The sequence below is a fragment of the Chroicocephalus ridibundus genome, chromosome 1, assembly GCF_963924245.1.
Source record: "Chroicocephalus ridibundus chromosome 1, bChrRid1.1, whole genome shotgun sequence".
Taxonomy (NCBI): domain Eukaryota; kingdom Metazoa; phylum Chordata; class Aves; order Charadriiformes; family Laridae; genus Chroicocephalus; species Chroicocephalus ridibundus.
In genome coordinates this window covers 167,636,710-167,656,301 of record NC_086284.1, presented here as the reverse complement: position 1 = coordinate 167,656,301, position 19,592 = coordinate 167,636,710, and the positions used below count along the sequence as shown (strand labels likewise).

At 47.1% G+C, this 19,592-nt stretch overlaps 1 protein-coding gene across 2 annotated transcripts; it reads left to right on the top strand.

The window, feature by feature from the left end:
• Positions 1–913: 913 nt before the first annotated feature.
• WDR91 (WD repeat domain 91) lies at positions 914–19,399 on the top strand. 2 transcript variants are annotated; one of them, XM_063322685.1, is made up of 15 exons: positions 914–1,059; positions 2,779–2,958; positions 4,453–4,660; positions 5,523–5,605; positions 7,762–7,886; positions 9,950–10,046; positions 10,325–10,483; positions 12,534–12,733; positions 13,182–13,332; positions 14,760–14,854; positions 15,183–15,351; positions 16,146–16,254; positions 16,792–16,904; positions 17,663–17,860; positions 18,756–19,399. In XM_063322685.1, exons 1-15 carry the CDS (start codon positions 937–939, stop codon positions 18,918–18,920), a joined length of 2,175 nt encoding a protein of 724 aa, XP_063178755.1. In that variant the 5' UTR covers positions 914–936; the 3' UTR covers positions 18,921–19,399. The 2 variants fall into 2 exon arrangements, with proteins under 2 accessions (XP_063178755.1, XP_063178754.1); XM_063322684.1 differs by having other exon boundaries at positions 9,869–10,046.
• The last annotated feature ends 193 nt before the right edge of the window (positions 19,400–19,592 follow it).

The window sequence follows — 19,592 nt, the reverse complement described above, 5'->3', positions numbered from 1 at the left end:
ACTGACTAAAACCTAATCTACCACTAATAAACTGCGCGGCATGAAACACAGCCGAGACAAGCCTCCCACCTTCTGCACCCTTCCCTACAGTGACCTGACGCTCCATTTCCACAGGATATCCAGGGCTCGGCGTCCCACCACACTGAGACCCCTCAGCTCCCCCCGTTACTAGAAGACAGACTTCATCACAGCACTGCAGCTATTTTTTCCCAATTAACTGCATCATCAAAGCAAGACACAATACCAGACATACATGTATACGAGTGGGCCAGATCCACGCCCACCTGGGCCCGCTGCAACCACCCCGCCGGCCTGACAGAGCCCGAGGCCTGGGGAAGCCCTTCCCGGCGAACGGACTGACGCCCCCTGCCCCGTTACCGACCGCAAATACGGCCTAGAAGGAAGGATGCCTGCCCCTACTGTTTCTTCTGCAGCCGGGAGGGGGAAAGGCCGGCTCGCGGAAGCCCGTGGGGGCCCACGCCGGACGTCTTCGGGGATCGACTGACCAATCGATCGACCCCGCCCGGTCCGATCCGGTCCCGCCCGGTCCGATCCGGTCCAGCCCCCTCCCATGGCCGCCGCGCCTCCGTCCGCCCCCGCCCAGCAACATGAGCCGCACGTGGCGGAGGGCCAATGGGGACGCAGCCGGCGCCCGGCGGCGGCCAATCAGGAGGCGGGAAAAACGCGGGCCGTAGGCCCTTGGAGGGGATGGGAGGGGAGGGAGGGGGGGGTGTAACGAAGAGGCGGGAAAAGGCGGGCGGGGCCGCGCGCATGTGCAGCAGCGGAGGACTACAAGTCCCGGCATTCCTTGCGCTAGGTGGGCGCGGCAAGCATGCTGGGGTTTGTAGTCCTCCTGGCAGAGGGCCGGGACATTTCGCTGGGGGCCGGCCCCCCCCGCCCGTGGGCGGGCGGAGCCGGCGGCGCCGCGGAGCCCCCATGGCGGCGGCGGCGGAGCGGACGGACGAGCTGGTGCGGGAGTATCTGCTCTTCCGTGGCTTTACCGCCGCTCTGAAGCAGCTGGACGCGGAGATCAAGGCGGACCGGGAAAAGGGCTTCCGGGTGAGCGGCGGCCGCATCCCTCCCTCCTTCCCGGTGGGACGCCGGGCGCGGGTGCCCCCCGGAGAGGACGCGGTCCTCGGGGCAGGCCGCGGGCACCCCTCCGCGCCTCTGCTCCTGGGGCTGGGTGAGGGGAGCGGGCCGGGCGGCGGCGGGGTAGCTCTCGGAGCGCCCCCCTCCCGCTTCCCCGCGGAAGCGGCTCACCTCAGGGGCGGCCGCCCCCCACCCGCGCGGGGCTGAGCTGGGTTGGGTGCCGGGGCCCGGCCGGCCGCGCAGGCGGGACCCCCCCGCATCCTCCTTTATGTACGCGCAGGCTCTAAGTGGCGGGGGGGTGTCGGTCTTTAGCCGGTGGAAGGGTCTCCTGCCTGGCTCCCAAGCGGCGGCGGGCGACGGGCTTCATCCCCGCGCCCGTCTTCTCGGCCGGCGGGGGCCGCCGTTCCCGGCTCGGCCCGGCCCGGCCCGTCCCATCCCAAACCGCCGTCTTCAGACCCGGTGTCCGAGCTGGAAAGCCACCGGCGGGCTCTCAGCTCCGTGCTGAGGGGAACGGAGGAGAGGGCAGCGGCAGGAGGACACCTCTTTGGTGTCTCCCTTCTTGGCCAGGAGGCGTTCCTCCAGCGGCTTTGCCGATCCGCTCCTCAGTTGGGATGTTGGAAGCACCAGCAGCCTTGCTGGATACGTGGAAATCGGTGCAGAAATTGCCAGCCTCGAAAATAGAATTTCAGTCCCTCGTGTTTCTGTAGCAGCAGTTCTAGGCACCGAATGTAGTATTTTGAATGGTCAGATTTTTTTCTTTAACCAGCAGTACTGCCTTTGTCATTCGTAATACATGTTGCTTTTATTTTTAAAACACCAGCACTTTGTTCACGTTTAGAGATGGGCAAACAGTTGATTTAAGTGGGATAATGCTGTCTAAGACAAAATTAAGAAGGAACTGCTGGGGTCACAGGTTTCCTCTATGTGTAGGAAGCCATCTGGATGATGTCCTAAGACACTTAACTGATGAGAGAGGAACAAACCACATATTAAACAACTGTGTTAGTTTTACTTTTAACTCTTGAATTTCTGCATTTTGTATGGGGTCCAGGTTTTTATTTTTTCTGATGCCTCTCTTGGCTGTCAGAAATCACTGAACTAAAAATCTATTCTCACACCACCATTCTGCCTTATTCATAATGATGAAATGATTTTCAAAGAGATACAATGACAAAAAAAAAATTGTTGCAGACTTATGCCTGCCTTGTTAGTGGATGATGTTATTAGATAAAGGTACTTCAAAGAGTCCAGTATAACAGATTTTTTTTTCCTCTTTCTGTTGGCTAAATACAGGTTTTTCCTTTTACTTTAAAACTTGAGTTTTCAACATCTAATCACATTTTCCCATTTCTTCATTATCAACTGACTCTTAAAAGAAGTGAAAAGGTTTGCTTACTTGCAAAAAACACCAACAACTGTGTTTAGCAAAATGTGATCTTTTTGCCAAAAATCTATTGGCTATTTCCTTTAATGTTTCTTTCTTTTTTTTATTTGGAAGGTGCTGCAGAGTTGAAGAGTGCTAACAGAAAATGCAGAGTGTTTCCCGGATTAGGAAAATAGCTAATGCATAAGTGCCAGATTGTAGCAGCATTTGTGCAGCTAAGGCTTCTCAGCATTAAGTTTCAGACAGTGTCTTGTGCCGGAAAAGCCTTCACGTGACTGTAGTTTTCCCTGTTTTGCCCTCTTTAGGTGGATAAGATAGTGGACCAGCTGCAGCAGTTCGTTCAGAGCTACGATCTGTCTGCCCTGCGGGATTACTGGAGTTATCTGGACCGACGCCTTTTCAGCCGTTTGGAAGATGTGTACCGGCCAACAGTGAACAAGCTGAAAACCAGCTTATTCCGATACTACCTCGTCCATACTGTTCAGGTAGTGTTTGATTTTTTTTTTTTTTTAAGCTTCTTTTTTAAAAAGGATCCTGGTCTCTGAAACCAGAGCAATGAAATACCCTTGTGAGCCTCTTGACTGGCCTGGTGGGTAAGGGACACGCAACTCATGTGTCATATATCAGGAGTGTAGTAAGGAGTTTGACGTGGCCTCACATGACAAGCTTGTAAGCAGGATATGGAAGCTCAGGCGAGAGGGAAATGCGGTTAGCTGGGTGCAGGATATTCACACTCGAACATGAAGGCAGGTCCCCCTCAGAGAGGATGGCTGTACTGCTAGCTCAGTCCTGCTCAGCCTCTGTTAATAACTTGGATACCGGGAGCGATCACAAGGTTTGTAAACACCTCCTTGCGTGGCATTGCCATGAGGACAGAGGAAGGCAAAGAACAGTGCTCAAAGCAATCTTCTTAAGTTGAAGAAATGGGGAGAAAAAAACCCCAAACGCCTGTATGGAGGTAGGAGTAGACAACTGCTCCCATGCAGAATAAGGAACGATTGAGCGGGCAGCAGAAGTGCAGGGCAGGGCCTTAATGCAGCACTGGGGATCAACAGGCAGGATTGTCTGTATTCCTCCCACTCCATCCTGCTGGCAGGACTCATCCAGTCCTTCCAGGCGCCGCAGTTCTTACAGCATCAAGGCAGTTGGAGAGTCCGGAAGAAAAAAAGGAGACTTGAAGTTGGTAGTCTTGAGCTTTAGCTCATAAGAGAGGGGAGAAGTGGGCTTCAAATCTGTACAAGGTAATGTGGGAGAGAAAATGAGTGAATGTTTTTTGTTTGCTTTGAATAGAACAGAAAATAACGAGCTTAAAATGGAGCAGAGATTATCTTCTTGAAACCCAAGGAAAGTCAATGGAATATATAAGACAGGGTGGGCTTTGGCAAACAGAACAGACAAATACCTGTCGGGAACTCACTGTTCACTTCTTATCATTTAGAAGCGATGTTTCCTCCTTGATTCCCTGACTGAAAATCTTTAATTATGGATGTTGGTGGAAGAGTCAAAATCTAATGCACATTTCTGGAAGTGCATTTTTTCATGTTTTGTTTGTTTTGCCCTGTGCTTACCCTGAGGCGTCACTGTCCTGTCTGAATAATGTATCAGATGGAAGCCTTTTCAGGCTCCATCTGCTGTAGACTTGAGTAATTCGAAGTATACTTTGGTCCTGTACATGAATGCTCATGTCTTATGTCAGTGGACAAACTGCACTGGTTTAGCTGGAAATCAGTGTAAGTGATTAGTTCGATTTGCTTCAGCCTTGAAACAAGACTAAAAGAAGGTTGGATTTAAGGGCATTTGTGAGCTGCTTCTAGTGCATTTGAGATTCTTTTGTTCCTAGATGAATCTGTTAACTCTAACAGCTCTGTTGGGTGGTGAAAGTAGTTAGTGTATTCATAACACCGAGCAAATATTCCTAGAACCCATGTGGTGGTGTGAATGGAAGCATGAGCCCTGTTGTTGTTCTTGCTGTGTTTCAGACCGGCCGCAATGACAAGGCACAGGAGTTTTTCCTCAAGCAGGCCTCCGAGCTCCAGAACCAGGCGGAGTGGAAGGATTGGTTTGTCCTGCCCTTCCTCCCTGCCCCAGACTCCAACCCCACCTTCGCCACCTATTTCTCGCGCCAGTGGGCAGATACGTTTATTGTGTCTCTGCACAACTTCCTGAGTGTCTTATTTCAGTGCATGCATATCCTTTTTGGCAACTAATAGTTAAATCTCCTTTGCTCTGGTGTTACGTACTATTAACAGTGGTGCCAAAAATACAGTATTACAGAACTTGCTGCTTTCAGGTGATTGTTCAGAGCCAAGACTTAATAGGAAGCTGGTGTTTACCAGAGGATGTTGGAATAGTTATTGTTCAATTATCTAATGATACATTATATTCCCTGAGCACAAACAATTGTGGTTGTTGCTAATGCTGAACTCATCCCTATGCTGGTGACTGGCAATCTTGTGCACATCTTGTTCTGAAACGCTGTTCCAATTTGCTTGGTGTAGTACAGAACCATAGTATGCAACCTTGGGTCATAGTCCATAACGGAACTAGCATCTTCTGTTAGACCTTTCACTGGGTACATGTTCACAATGTTGTCTAGTGACAGCTCACTGTAACAGGGCAGTTCAACAGTGGCAGAAATAACACCGTTTGTCCCATGCTACCGAGCTCTGACCTTGTTTGTTTGCTGATGGGCAGGTTTACAGTGCAGCCGGAATACAGCTCATCTTCAACTGTTTCTTCAGTGTGTACTAATGCAGTAACATAACCTGTCTTGTCTTCCGCTTCTGACATGTAAAAAGGAAGAATCTAAAAATCCTTGCAAAGCCTACGTGAAACAGTTTGTGCAACCGTAAAGTACAAGGAAAGTACAAAGTTGGTTTAGGTAACTAAGCTGTTACTAGTCTTCTGGCCTTGCACATGCTTCTTGCTAGTAGTATGGACTGGGCAGCTCTGCTGTCTTACGGGCCGGTGGCCAGTATGAAGCGCTGGCTTTTAGAACTAAGCCACATGCACGCGAGTTCTTGCCTTGGTTTTCTTTAACATTCCTCACCGGTTCCAGTCATTTTGAACTTCGAAGCTGAATGTCTCAGGAGCAGTCTCATACAAGAAGAAAATGAATCGTTGCGGCATAAGGTCAGAACTGAAGTCACTGTTTAGTCGCTGACTGTCTGAAGCTGTGAGTTTTGTAAAATTAATTCCATCCATTCAAGAAAGTTGCAACTGTTCAGTGCCGTTATTCCAAGGCAGATTGTTGTATAAGTCCTTCGTTACTTTCGTTTATCTTTCAGCTGTCTCTAGCAAACTTAGGGTTGTGATCATATTGTGAGGTGTCTGTTTAGGGTGTTAACTGCCCCTCCGCTGGAGGTGACTGTCCCTCTCCCTGCACTGTCTGACAGGTGGCTGGATACCGTATAAACTCATTTCCTGCTACACTCCAAAGTCAAGACAAGCTGAAACTACTGGCAAGTTAAGGGCATGTATAGCTGACTACTTTGCATGGGAACTTGTGAAAAGTATTCAGTCACTTCCAGATTTTAGCTGATGGAGCAACAGAGACAGGCAACGGCTTCTGGCAAAGATGCGGAAGCTGTTACTTCTAAAATGGCCACTTTACCATGGTTGAAGTGCACTTAAAGCAATTTAGATCAACTAATGGAAATGTTGTGAATATCTGTTTCCTAACTCTAGGAAAATGTCACCCAGCTCCATGTCTTGTTTTTGACGGTATCATCATCAGATGCTTAGAGAGAGAGTGTAAGCATGTATAACATGGGTTGGTCCTTTCCCAGTGTAATTTCCTGTTAGAAAGATTTAGGAAATCTACAGTTTAAGAACTTTCTAAACTACAGATCACATGTGGATGATCATGTACAAGGGGGAAGCCTTCTTCATGTAAGCAGGACTTTAGTTTCACTTCCTCAAACAGACCAAGTAAAAGCGCTCTTTGTATGAATACTTCAGTAAAGTAAATTTTGTGCTTTACCTCCTGCATTACAAAACATTATGTTGTATGTTGTGCTTCTTCTTTCAACTGTTACGGTAGCTGATAAACACTGTTCATTTGTCCTAAAAATGTTGAAGTAAAAATAGACTAATTGATTTCAAAAAGGAGGCTTTTTTTCAGAAGAAAAGTGGTGTTTGCCGCTGTGAACTGTATGGAGTCAGGGGATCAGGTGGAAGTTGGCAGGAGAGTTCTGCAAAGGTGATCAGTGAATAGGGACGGCAGGATAAGATGTGTTTTGAAATACAGCTCTCTTATTTCCTACAATTTTGTATTTTGTACTTTTAGTCAAATTAAAGCTGTCTTTTGTTTGTAGTATGTTGATTGGTGTCACTTACAGGCTGTGTAAGCGTTCTCTGGCAAATAGGCAGAGGTAAAAACTAGACTTCCCTTTTTGGAGAACTGCTCAGGTCAGAAAAGGAAGCAGCTATGTATAGAATACAGCTCTAAATAAAAAAAAAAGCATGAGTAAATATCGAATTCAATGCTAGTTCAAATTAAGTAGTGATCCTGATTTCACTGTTGAAACAATGCAAATACATGAATAGCAAGCTGGATTTCTGAAGCTCATTTTTTCTTCTTGTAATTTATTTACTTAAATACTCTGATAAAAGGAAAAGGAAGAATTTTATCTGAAAAACAGATGTATGGAAACAGCAAAGCCTGAGGAACTCTGCATGTGAACAAGAGTCACAGGCATAAACCACATCTGTCACAGAAAGCTGCATCCTGAGGTTCCCCTCTGCTAAGGGGGGGGGGAAGAAAAATGTCTCTTTCTCCATAATGTGGAGATAAATCTTGCTGTCATCCTTGGGAGGGAGCTGGGAAGGGTGTGGAGCTGGATTTCAGAGTGACCTGATGGCGTTGGCCTCAGTGCACCCTGCCAGCTCACCAAACCCTGGGCTGTGGCAAGAAGATTACCTTCTAGGCTGGGCACACATACATCGCTGCTGTTGGTCACATGCATTGCCCTGGCCTTGAGCTGCTGGCATGGAGTGGCTGATCAGCTCTGCCATGGCTGGCTCTCATTTCCTGGAACCATTAATGTCCCTACAGCGACAGCCCAAGGAGAAGAGTTAAAGGGTTTTAAGTAGGCTCCAGTTTCACATGTGTAAAGTGCTGACTGTTTTGACTTCTTGGACTAACGTGGTGCTCAGCCAGTCAGAGCAGCTTTCTTCCCTCCCCACCCTTCTCCTGTTGAAATAAAAAGAATAAACAATTTCAGCATGTGGGAAGGAGGTGAATCTCGGTGACCCCCTCTTTACTTGGCTCTCTTCTCTCGTTGTAGCTGTTTGCTTTGCAGGCTGAATCCTCCCGCTTGAAGAAAGAGGAACTGGAGGTGGAACAAGCAGTTGTGCATCACAAGTTACCTGCCTATGTGGCCAACATGGATCGACTAGGGGACTCTGAGCTGTGAGTGCCTGCGGAGGAGGAGCTGGGGACGGGCTCTACTGGTTTTTATTGGGTCAGGGAGGCTTGTGCAGGGTCATTTCCTTGTTCCCTGCAGTGGGAATCAATGCAGGAAGACATCCAGACACAAATTCTGGTGACTTAAGTGGGTTTAATGGAGAAATTCAAGATGGGCATCTCTCCCACCATTTGGGGGAGAGATTCTTGCCAATCAGTGAGAGCCCAAGCACTCATGGAAGTGATTCCGCTCCGCTCTCGGCATTGCACCAAGGTGTTCTGGGCAGCCAGGGCATTGGTAGCAGTGTAATCCCTGCAGTATTGCTCAAATGAAGTGGATTGTCTCTTGACTCCTAGTTTCTTTAGTGCCTGTGGTGCAGTGGGCGAGTGCCCTGTGCTGTTTTGTAGGCACTGTAACTGTATGACCCAAAGGGGTCCTTGTTACACAGAGATGCTTTGTTGCTTTTGTGAAATCAAGGGAAAAGGAGTTTCTCTCTGTGAGGCTCAGTTATGCACAGAATTCCCTACAAACTTGCTGCAGTTGAAGTGTGTTTTAGGCTACATCTGTTGTATTCCTGTCTGCAGAAATTAGGCAATGTACACAGTGATACACCTTGTTCAATTGTTATTTAAACTCTGATATTTTTTCCACCTCAGTACACAGTCATGCGAAGTAAGTCTGTGTGTTTGAATTCATTGTGTTACTGAGATTTTTATTTTTTTTTTTTTTCCCCTGGCTTTTAAAGGATCTGAAAGCAAATGTAGCTTAGGCTTAGCCACAAGGTATTAATAGCACTGCTGGGGCTTTGACTTTCTCATGTGCTTCTTTCACTTCTATTCAGATGGGAGGGGGATTGATCAAATTATGCTGCTGACAATGACAAATAGAAGTTGTAGCAGAGACCACACACAAAGTCTTTGTTTTAGTCTAAAAGTCTGATTAAAGAGACTTAAGTGTCTGGTAAACTATCTGAATAACTGCTCTGCACAGGACAGGCTACAGAGTTTAATTTGAGATTTTTATTTTTTTTTTTTAGCTATGCTGTGTGGAAAGGCCTGGTGTGCATCTGCATGCATGGGGAGAGGGACATGAGGGGTGGGATAATTTATTCCCATATTAATTTTTATCTATTTGTATCAGAGAAACTTGCCTTAGAAGTGACATTTCTTGTGCGTGAAACTTTTCTTTTAGCCGGGGGGCCAGTTCTGGGTGCTTGTTCCATGTATCTGCTCAACCCAAAGCCCAAATTTGGTAGAAAGATTCCTTCCTAGAAGAGAGGGTAGGGGCAGTGAAGGTGATTGTGTTCCCCTTCCCCTGAGTGGTGCTCTGCTCTCAGAGGAAGCTGTAATGGAGTGAGGTCAGACAGTTACGTTCTGGGAAGCAGCTGCTGCTCTTGGCATTGTGGGCTGAGAAAGGGAGGTGTGTGTAATCGTAGAAATGGACCTAAACTTTCTTATTTTCTTTGGGTCCTGTTTTTGAGAGCCTGTGCATTAAAATTGGTGAACATGACTTGCTGAATATCTAAGGATGTTCAGTGAAACACTGAATACTGAATGCCTCTCGAAGTAGGTCTGTTTTATGCCTTGAATTGGGAATCCCAGCTGAATAGGTTCTTTGGAAATCTGTATTCCCCTGCCTATCCCTTAGGGTCTTTCTCAACTAACCAGATGGAGTGGAAGGAGTTTGAGGTGGCCCTACAGGGGATTCAGCAACAGCTGCACCCTCTGTCTCAATGGCATCTCTGAGAAGTGAGCTTTGGTTACGCTAATTATAATGATCTGCTCCAGGCACTAACAGAATGTTTTAAAACAACAGTTTTTAATGCATAGTGGCCCATTGGCTTGGAAAGGAACATCTGTTCTCCAGTGGTTCAAACAGCTGGCACTTTGCTTGTTGGGTGGTCTTTGATCAGGTTGTCTGGCTACGCTTCCATATTCTATTTGGTGGTTTATGTTTGTCTCCCCCCCCCCCCCCCCCCCCCAATTAGTGATATGACCTGCAGCCAGAGGAGTACTGCACATTCTCTTCAGTCTCGGGGAGGCTTTCTGTCCTCTTTTCTCTCCCAAAGTAAAAAAGGCCCTTCCAGACCAGCCCATGCAAGTGGGGCTTCTCCAACGCAGACTGGCAGTGTGCTGCTAGGGAAGAAAGAACCGACAAATCACCAGGTAATTCTCGGCTGTGTTTGTTGAAAGGTGCTTGGTATCCAAGGAGTTAACTTGCAGCACAGCACTGCTCCAAGCTTTTGCTTCCACCTGAAAAAATAAAATGTCCTTTCCTTCCTTGCGAGTGTATGCTGGGCCTGAATGCAGCACAAGAACAGCTGCTGTTGTGTGTGGGCTTGTGGAGCCCTTGCAGGTGCTTGGTTTCTTTGCCTTCTCTTTTGCTGTTTGTTCTGCAGCCTAGCACAAGTGTAACTTTGCCAAATCATTCCTTTGCCTTCCAGAGTGCCAAAGGAAAAGACGGAACAGTGGGCTGTAAGGATGGGAAGAGCCACTTCAGTGGGTTAGTAGCAGGCGAGTCAAGTTCCCTGCAGCAGCGGCAGAAGCGCTTGCAAGAGCATGGGAAGGAAAGGAAGGAACTGCTGTCAAAAGGGACCTTCCAGGTACTGGGCAACACCGCAAGGCTGGGTAGCAGAGGGCTGGTATTTCTGTAGTTGTTTGTGCTAGGTGATAAAACAAGTGCAAGTGTTCCTGTTAAGCTTCTGAATTGCTGCTCTGATATAACTGTATCAAAGGTTCATCTCTTAGAGTTAATCAACTCCTTCCACACTCGGTTTATTTCTGTGTCCCTAGAAGGGAATCAGTGTCGACATTTCAAACGGAAGAGTTGTCTTTTGTCATGATCTTTTCAACAGCCTGGTCCTGGGGAAGGGCACATTTCATCCACCTTAATGGTTAAATTCAAATACCTTGTAATAATCCCCATTGTTTGGTGGCGGTTCTGCCCAAGTAAGCTCTTTCCTGCTGGTTTGTGCAGGCTCTGTGTGGGACAGATAAAAAATGATAGAAAGTTTTCCTGGATAGGAGTGGAAATATCCTTTGTAGCAATGTTTTGCTTTTTGGAGTTTTTTTGCACTGTATGTTGCAGTTTTGCCTGGGGGTGTGCCTTGCTTTCTAATCTAATGAAATAATAAAACTGTCCTGGATTTTAACTGTTGAAGGTCAGTGGACTTCTGTTCACCTGTGTATTGCCTGGCTTTCAGCAGCCGTGTGGTCAAAGGATACCAAGCACAGGAGGAATGATGGCAGCATCTCAGCCATGTTTGTTTTGGCTGCATGAAACGCTCTGCCTTGGGGGAGAGACAGTGGTGAGGGATTGTTGCCTATAGGCCCATATATGTGGCTGTTTTGTGGGGGGGAGTGCTGCTTTAGAGAAGAGAAATTACTCCACACTTAGCATTGAAGGCTCTGAGAGAATGTTTTTTTTTTTTTATGGCTCATTTAAAACATTTTAATTAAACATTGGTCAGAAAATTGCAAAGCTGTTTCCCAAGGGTATCCTTTGACTTTCTTTTCTGTGATGTTCCAGGTTAAGGTGGTGTTTTCCTGGCTCTGTAAAAGTTTCTTCTGGTGCTATAGAGGAAGCAGTTAATACTTAGCTTTCTGTTCTCAATGCATGTGAGCAAAAAGGAAACTGAAAGGCAGCACTGTTTCTTTCACATGAGTGTCATTCGTTGGTTGTTATCTCCCTACATAAACTAATGCAGAGAGGGGCATTCTTTGATTTATTTCCCAATCTCTTCCAGCTTTGTGATGTCAGATGATGTGATTATGCAGTGTTTGACCCATTGCTCAAGATGTGAAAGCTACTATAAATAAGGCAGGGATATGTTAGGGAACAGGGATTCAAAACCACCAATACCATTTTGGGGCATTTCATCTTCAGAGGATGGTTTAGCAAAGGAATGCTTGCAGATGTTTTATTGGTTTGTGCGCTATATCTGCTTCTTGTTCAGCTTCTGGCGGCAAGGGAGGACTATGCTGCTTTCAAACACTTCTGTGTGCTGCAGTCCAGATCTTGTCTCATTCAGATACCTTCACCTCCTAAAACTCCATTTGTTCTGTCTGCCCTGTCAAGTTGGATTTTAAGCTTTTTGACTCGTGTGTCGACTCTGCTGTTGTCATCAGTCAGTTGGCTGCAGTGGTTGACGCAGTGTGCATAAACAGTCTCTGGCAGATGAGGATAATCCATCCACTGGGGCTTACCATCCAACAAGAGTTTTTGTGCAGGTTTACTGAACTGCATATTATACAGACTTAACTCATATTGCTGAATGCAAGATTTCATTGAAATATGTTGATTTGCTTGTGAATCTGTGCTCTAATGGCATCAAAATGGGCCTCTAGTATCAGCTGAGGTATGCCGAACAGATGCTGTGGTTCCTTTAATTATTACAGGAAAATGTATGTATGGCTGGGCATATGGAGTGGGATATAAACGACTCCACAACCAAGGAGGCCATATTAAATGGTGCAGTTGTGCAACACACTATCCTTGTGCTGAGAAAGGTCCCTGGCAGAAAGAGTGTTGAGCTGACAATGCTTCTGTTTCAGTGGAGCTTCTTGGTATTTTTCCCAGCAGGCTGGGGCAGCTGAAGAGCTTGATCTGGAGCTGCTGCTTCCTTGTATTTCATACAAGATTTCTTCCTTCAGGGCCAAAGTATTGAGAAGAAAACGGATATTAGCACAGCTGAGGCAGAGCCATGCTCAGAGCTGCATGCTGAGCAAGTAGAGACTTCAACCAAAATGCCTACCAGCAGTGCAGAGGCTGTGGGAGTCCGGCAGGAGCAGCCTTTCATCGTCCTGAGCCAGGAGGAGTATGGGGAGCACCATTCGTCCATCATGTACTGCAGGTAACGGACTGGCAGAAGAGGGCTTTCTTATAGAAACCTCTGTAGAGGAGCAGCCGTGTCTGGCCTTTTTCTCCCAGCCTCTGTTCTGTCCAACACGTTGTGCATGTACTCTCAGTTATAGGATGTTCAAGTTGGTGTGACTGAAAATAGCCTGTAGCTTGTACAGTGAGAGTGGATGGAGATTTTTGTGACTGGGAGATGCCAGCCAGGAGGAAACTCCCTGGGAAAGTGGGATGGTATTACTTAAGGGCATTATGCTTTCCATGTGGAGCTTGGTGTGCTTCATTGTGCCAGTTATTGTGGACGGAACATGAAGGGGCACAAGGAAGTTCTGATTTCTGCAGAAAGAATTGGTGTGTGGCCAGGAGAGGAAGGATTACTGGGGTATCTACTCGCATCTAAGAACTTCTGGGAGAAAAATATCCAATCAGCTTCCTTCTACACATAGGGTTGATTGTTCTGGACGGAGGGTGGCCAGCTTGGATGTGGACGGGGTCATCAAAGTCTGGTCTTTTAACCCCATAATGCAAACTAAAGCTTCATCCATTTCCAAATCTCCGTTGCTGTCTCTGGAATGGGCGACCAAGCGGGATCGGCTGGTGAGTAGTCTGTGTGTGGAGGCTCGAGAGTCACAGAGGATGTTGCACGTTAACTTCTAGACAGCTGCACTGAGGGTAAGATCAGAGCAACAGCTTGTTTCTGCCTCAGTGGGACATGGGGAACTGAAGCCTGTAGGGTTTAAGAAAAACTAGAGTGGGGAGTGTGCCCTGTGTATTGAGCAATGAATTCACTGCTGGTTGCCCTGAGACAGAAGTTCCCAAGCTGCAGCGCAGGTACAGCTGCAGGATAGAAGTAGCTCCTTTAAGAGAAGTGCCCCTCTCCAGGCGGAGCAGACAGCCACTTGTAAATGCAGGCAGAGGCAAGCTGGTACAACAGCCCCTGGGAACTCTGCAGCAGGGAGCTGTGGAGCTTTACTCCCACCCTGAGCAGGGAAGGGAGAGCAGGGTGGCATTCTGCTTGTGCAGGGGCGAAAAGGGCTCCATAGCCAGTGTTATACTGGTGCCTTATGAGTTGGGGGGTGGTGTGTGCAAAAGGAGCTCGGGGCTTGTTTAAATATCGTGACAGTTTCCTATAGCGCATTTTCTCCAGTTCTGTTACCAGAGAGGAGCCTTAAATTACATGCATTCTTCTGAGTCCTAGAACTGTTGCTAGTGTTTTGTGGCCTTGGCGAAGAGACAGGGCTGCGTGAGAAGGCAGGCCTGCAACTGAGGGAACATTGTTCACGTTCTGGCACTGATGATGTGTTGCTGCTAACCCCAGAATGCCACCTGTGAAGAGCTGGTGCTACAGCTTGTCTCTTTATTCTGTTTTGCTCTTAAAAAGGAAGTTGTCTATGCAGTTGTTCTGATGTTTCTTCTGCTTTGTGGAGTTTATTTCCTACTTTCTGATAGAAAGAGTTGTCTTTCTGAAATATATGGGGATTCAGCAGCAAATCAGGCTCCAAAGTGAGAAGGATCTGGCTTGCTGAATTTCCTTTGAAATGCGTCTCTCCATGGTTTTACTTTGGTTTAAATTGTAGCACCATTGATAAAGCATGCGTGAGCCCTTCTGAATGATTTCTTTCTCCCCTGGATGAAAGGAGGTGTCTTCTACTTGGTTTTGCTCTTAAACTTAAGATTGCTAATTCTGTGCTAGTCTTTCCTTGCTCACCTAGATATTGAGACTGCACGTATGTTTTGCATCCTATAATGTTGAGCCATACTCTAGAAAGTGGCTTTTACTCCACCGTAGTGCCTATCAGATCTTTTTCTCACTGGAAAGCAGTGCTTTCACTCTGACTTCTATGGCTCTGGGGTAGTGCTACTCAGTGTGCTATGCACAGAAAGACGAGATGTACCTTAATGGAGTGATGTTTAATCCAGATGCATAAGTAGAAACAAAAAATTACTCTATGGTGTTGGTGGTTGTTGAACAGCGTCATTGTACTCACACACACTCCTTCTGTCTCCTTCTTGCTGGTTTCAAGCTATTGCTTGGCAGTGGGGTTGGGACGGTTCGTCTTTATGACACAGAAGCGAAGAAGAATCTCTGTGAAATCGGCATTGATGAAGACATGCCCAGGTAATTCTGGAATACTTCTTTTTTATTTTTTTTATATAAAAATGTTGTTGCGTTTGACTGTGAAAAGGTAGGTGAAGTCTCAACGTTCTGCTTCTTTCCTGTAGCTGCAGGACTGTCTAGCCTTCATGCAGAGGGCAGTCCCTGTCTGAGCAGGGTAAAACTGTGCAGTTAAATGCGAGACACTCAAAATCTGTCTAAGCACATGAATGCTGTCTGTCTTTACAGTGCACCCTGCCCTGAAGCATCTTAGTGTGAAAGCTTGTAGTCAAGTATTGTGCTTGAGGCAGTTGCTGGAGAGAGGCAGTTCAGACTGTTTGTTGTGTTTCAGGATCCTCTCGCTTGCCTGCAGCCCAAGTGGGGCCTCCTTTGTCTGTTCTGCGGCAGCCCAGAGCCCCATCTCGCACATGGACTTCTCAGCAGTCAGCTCCGGGGGCAAAAGCATGAACCAAGTTCCTGGGAAGCTGCTACTGTGGGACACTAAAACAATGAAGCAGCAGGTACTTGCTGGGTTTCTTCCCTTTCTCAGTCTGCTTGCGGAGAATGAGTGTCATCTCTTTCTCTTTCTAAATTATGAGGACTTTCTTTTCAATACCCTTCTTTTTCCCCCCCCTTCCTCCCTTCCCCTCTATCCCATGCAGGATAAAAATGAATAGTGTAAGTAGCTGTGTTGTTTTGTTTTGTTGGTGTGTTGGGTTTTTTTGAGGGATTTTTCAAAATAGTCCCTAGCCTTGTTTCTATCCTGCACGTATGGTTTGTGACATGAAATGTCCCAAGTGGATCGAATGATACTTTGCTCAGGGTTTCTCCAGTTACACTATACCGAAGGGTTTTTTTTTTTTCTGCTATATCCCCTGCCCTACCTGTTTTTAAGTGAAGTGCTTCTTTCAGAGGTGTCATCTTATATCATCTTCTCCATTGTTTCGATTCAGATGGGTCAGATTCTGGCAGGGAATCCTATCCCATCCCTCGCCTTTGCTCTTAAGAAATACTGTCCCTGACATGTAGGAGAAAGCAACATACTCAAGCTAATACCTGCCAGAAGCTGATTTTGCAGCCTTGAGGCCATGGCCAAAAAAGCTGTGGCTTGGCTGATGTGAATTGTTGGTTTAGTGTCAACAGTAAAACGCAGCTGCCAGCCTTGAAGTCTGTAGTCATGAAAGGTGTAGGGCTACAAACTGGAGGAGGAGGAGCTCTTGCTACCAGATACTGACTTTCCTCCCTTCCCTGGAGATCAGCTCCTCAGCACCCTCCATCTCCGTTTCTTGGTATTAATGCAGACTTTCCTTTCCAGCTGCAGTTCTCCCTGGAGCCTGAGCCTATTGCTATTAACTGCACAGCCTTCAACCACAATGGCAACCTGCTGGTCACTGGGGCTGCAGATGGGATTGTTCGTCTCTTCGGTATGTTGAAATTGGGCAGTGAGGTGACCCCTCAGTGTCCCCAGCTGGCTGCCTCTAGCACTGTTCTTCTGCCAGCAGGGAAGCAGCTGTGGGACATGCCTGAACACCAAGGTGGAAGCTATTTTCTCAACAATAGCTCTCAGGAGTGAATTGACGCAAACTTCTGGTCTGGGTGCTGAGGTGGAGGCTGCAGTCTGTGGGAGGATGGAGCTGGCAGAAGCTGTGAGGGTGGACAGGATAGCAAGGGGAAGAGAAGAAAGATGGCAGTGGGGCGTGGATACAGAATGCCTGCAGTTGACAGTGTGAGCAGCCCTGTAAAGCTGGAGGGAGAGGTGGCTAGTTACAGGCAATGATGTTTGTGGCCAGTGTAAAAGCCACATGATGGAGAATTAAGCACAGGGTGATGGGATTGGATTGGGCTCCCCCAAGCTCGTTTAGAGGGCTGGGGCAGAGACTTTATGAATGTAAAGGACCCCTCTCTCTTCACCTCAGCTCTGTGTGAGTACGAGGAGTGTTCAGTACTGATTCTTCCCTCAGATATGCAGCAGCACGAGTGCGCCATGAGCTGGAAGGCACATGATGGGGAAGTCTACTCTGTTGAGTTCAGCTATGATGAGAACACAGTCTACAGCATAGGCGAGGATGGCAAGGTAGGCATTGGGTGGCTTTCTACTGGTCAGCTGGCAGGGAGATCCCTTCTGGAGTCTTCCCCATGTGATGGACATAGTAAAAATACCTTCAGAATCTGGAGGATCTGCGGGCTGCTAAATATAATCCTAGGTGTGCAGCATAACCGTGCTGCATTCAGTCCCTGCAGAGAGAGTGGCTGGAAAGCGTATTAACAGCTGGAGCTGCCTCAGACCTTGTCTACAAATCCTACTGTGGGTGACATCGCCTTCCTAGGGAATTCATGTGAAGATGACCTCTCTGCGCCCCTGAGATCATCACCACATTTGAAATCTGGGATTCACCCAGGGAGCAGATCCTTGACCGCTTTGCATAAATTTCCGTGTCAGTCTCTCCCTGTTGCTTATAATAAAGACTTAAATTTCTGCAGTTCTGCAGTCTTCAGCAATAGAGGTGTCGCTCAGGGAGGGGGCTGCCTGAAGGTGTGGGTCCTTGGCTGCTGAGAGTTAAGTGCATTCCCACGAGGATCCTGCATGCCATGTGGAAGGACACATAGGCAGCAGTGCTCATGGAAGGCAGGGCATATGTTTGCCTGGATAGTATGCACTCTTACAGCCTTTGTAGCCTATGTTTTATAAATATAGCCACTTAGCTATGGATGTCAAAATGCCATCTTCTGTTTGTGAGGAATAGCCACTTTGCTTAAAAATGACAGATGGTCCCTCTACTTTCATCCCAGTCAATTTAACTATGGGCTTTTGTCATCTCTTTGTCATTCTAGTTTATTCAGTGGAATATTCACAAAAGTGGCTTGAAGGTGTCTGAGTATGATCTTCCCAGCGAAGCTACAGGTCCTTTTGTTCTGTCTGGGTACAGTGGGTACAAGCAAGTCCAATTCCCACGAGGAAGGCTTTTTGCTTTTGACTCTGAGGGCAACTATATGTTGACGTGTTCTTCTACTGGGGGAGTAATCTTTAAGGTAAGTCTGAGAAGTAATGGGGAGTACTCCTAGGCATCTGTGCAGCTCTTGTTACAAGGCTGAAACAGCAGCCACTGGAAGTTCTCAAGCAGCATGTACCCATCATTGCTCTGTCAAAGCTGCTGCTCAGTTTCCTACAGTGTGTGTGTTAGCAGTGTGTGGTGTTCAGCAAGTGTTTGAGCCCTCTGTAAGCATTTGGCCCTCTGTATGTAGCTAGAGTATGGGTGCTCCTTGTTCTTAAAGCTTAGCTGCAGCAATTTTCCTTAGTGTCCAAGTGCCTAGGACAAAGTTTTAATTTTTTTCTAAATATATTGATGCATGCCAGTTCAATGCAAAATGTGTGATTGTTTACTGATGCTCATCTTTAATCTGCCTTGTATGCTTGCTGATGTTAGTCCCAGCCTGATTCTCTTATGTACTGAAATGAAATGAAATGTAAGGCTGAACGGTTCCAAGCAGCCAAATTTCTGTGCCACAGAAACAAGAGGTTACTGATTGCATGCCCCTTGCCTGCCTCCTCTTGAGTCAATACCCATCAGTATAAGCCATTGCAAGGCAGATTAGATGGAATTTTTGTTTTCGTCTAGGGCATTCAGAGCACCAGCATTAACATGAGCTGTAGCTTAGACTTACGTGCTCTTCATCAGTGTGTGCTTTTAGCCTGCCTTGTTCCATTAGTGAAGCTGAGCTGCTTGAGAACACATGCTTCTGTTGTGAGACCGGAAGCTTGTTTCCTCATGTTTGCTAATACATCTCAAATCTTCCTGATTATCAGTATACATAATTAAGCAGAAAAGGATATGGAGTCTGTAGCGGGCTTTGGCTGCTTCTGTGGGTGTATTGTCCCCACTGCAGAAACTTGCCTCCTTAAAACTTTATTCTTTCCTTCTTTTAGTTAAATGGTGAGGAAAAGGTTTTGGAGAGCTGCCTTTCCCTGGGAGGACACCGAGCTCCTGTTGTCACAGTGGATTGGAGCACGGCCATGGACTGTGGAACCTGCCTCACTGCCTCTATGGATGGGAAGATTAAATTAACAACCTTACTGGCTCAAAAGTCTTAACCTGGACAGTGGTGAAGGGAGAGAGCAACAGACTTGACAAAACCAGTGTTAACTCCACAGGAACAAACTGCATGGGAGAGAAGGCAAACCACAGCCCCTCTTCTCATTGTAGCTTTTGCCTCTTGACAAACGTTAAATACATTTGCCAAACCACTGTGCAATAGAATGCCGGTATGGGACCGGATCAGTGGCAGCACTGAAAAACAAGTCTCCACTGACCCATTGTGGCAGCTGGACTCCCTCCGTTAGGGAGTCTTGAGTAGCACGTGGCGAGAAGGCTGCTGGGATCACATCAGGGGTTCTGCAGGAGAAGGTGAGGCTGGAGGAGGTACGCATGAAGCAGCACAGTGCATGGTGATAAGATGGTTCAAACTGGAAAGGCCTGTGCAAAACTAGAGTATTCTTTCAGTATAGCATTTGTTGTTGTGCTTTTTTTTTCTTTTGATTTTTTTTTTCCATAAAAAGAAAATATTCCCTTGCACTTGCTTCCTGTGCTCTTCTCAGTTGTTGCTGCAAAACAGGGAGGGTGGCTGGGGCAGTGATATGCCAAGAAAGTCTGCTGCAGGGAGAAATGGCCCTTGTGCTTTCACCAGGTGCTTCTGGCACCGATACCTGCACGCTGCAGGGAACCAGTGCAAGACATCCAGGGACAAAACCAGTTATGTTTGCTTG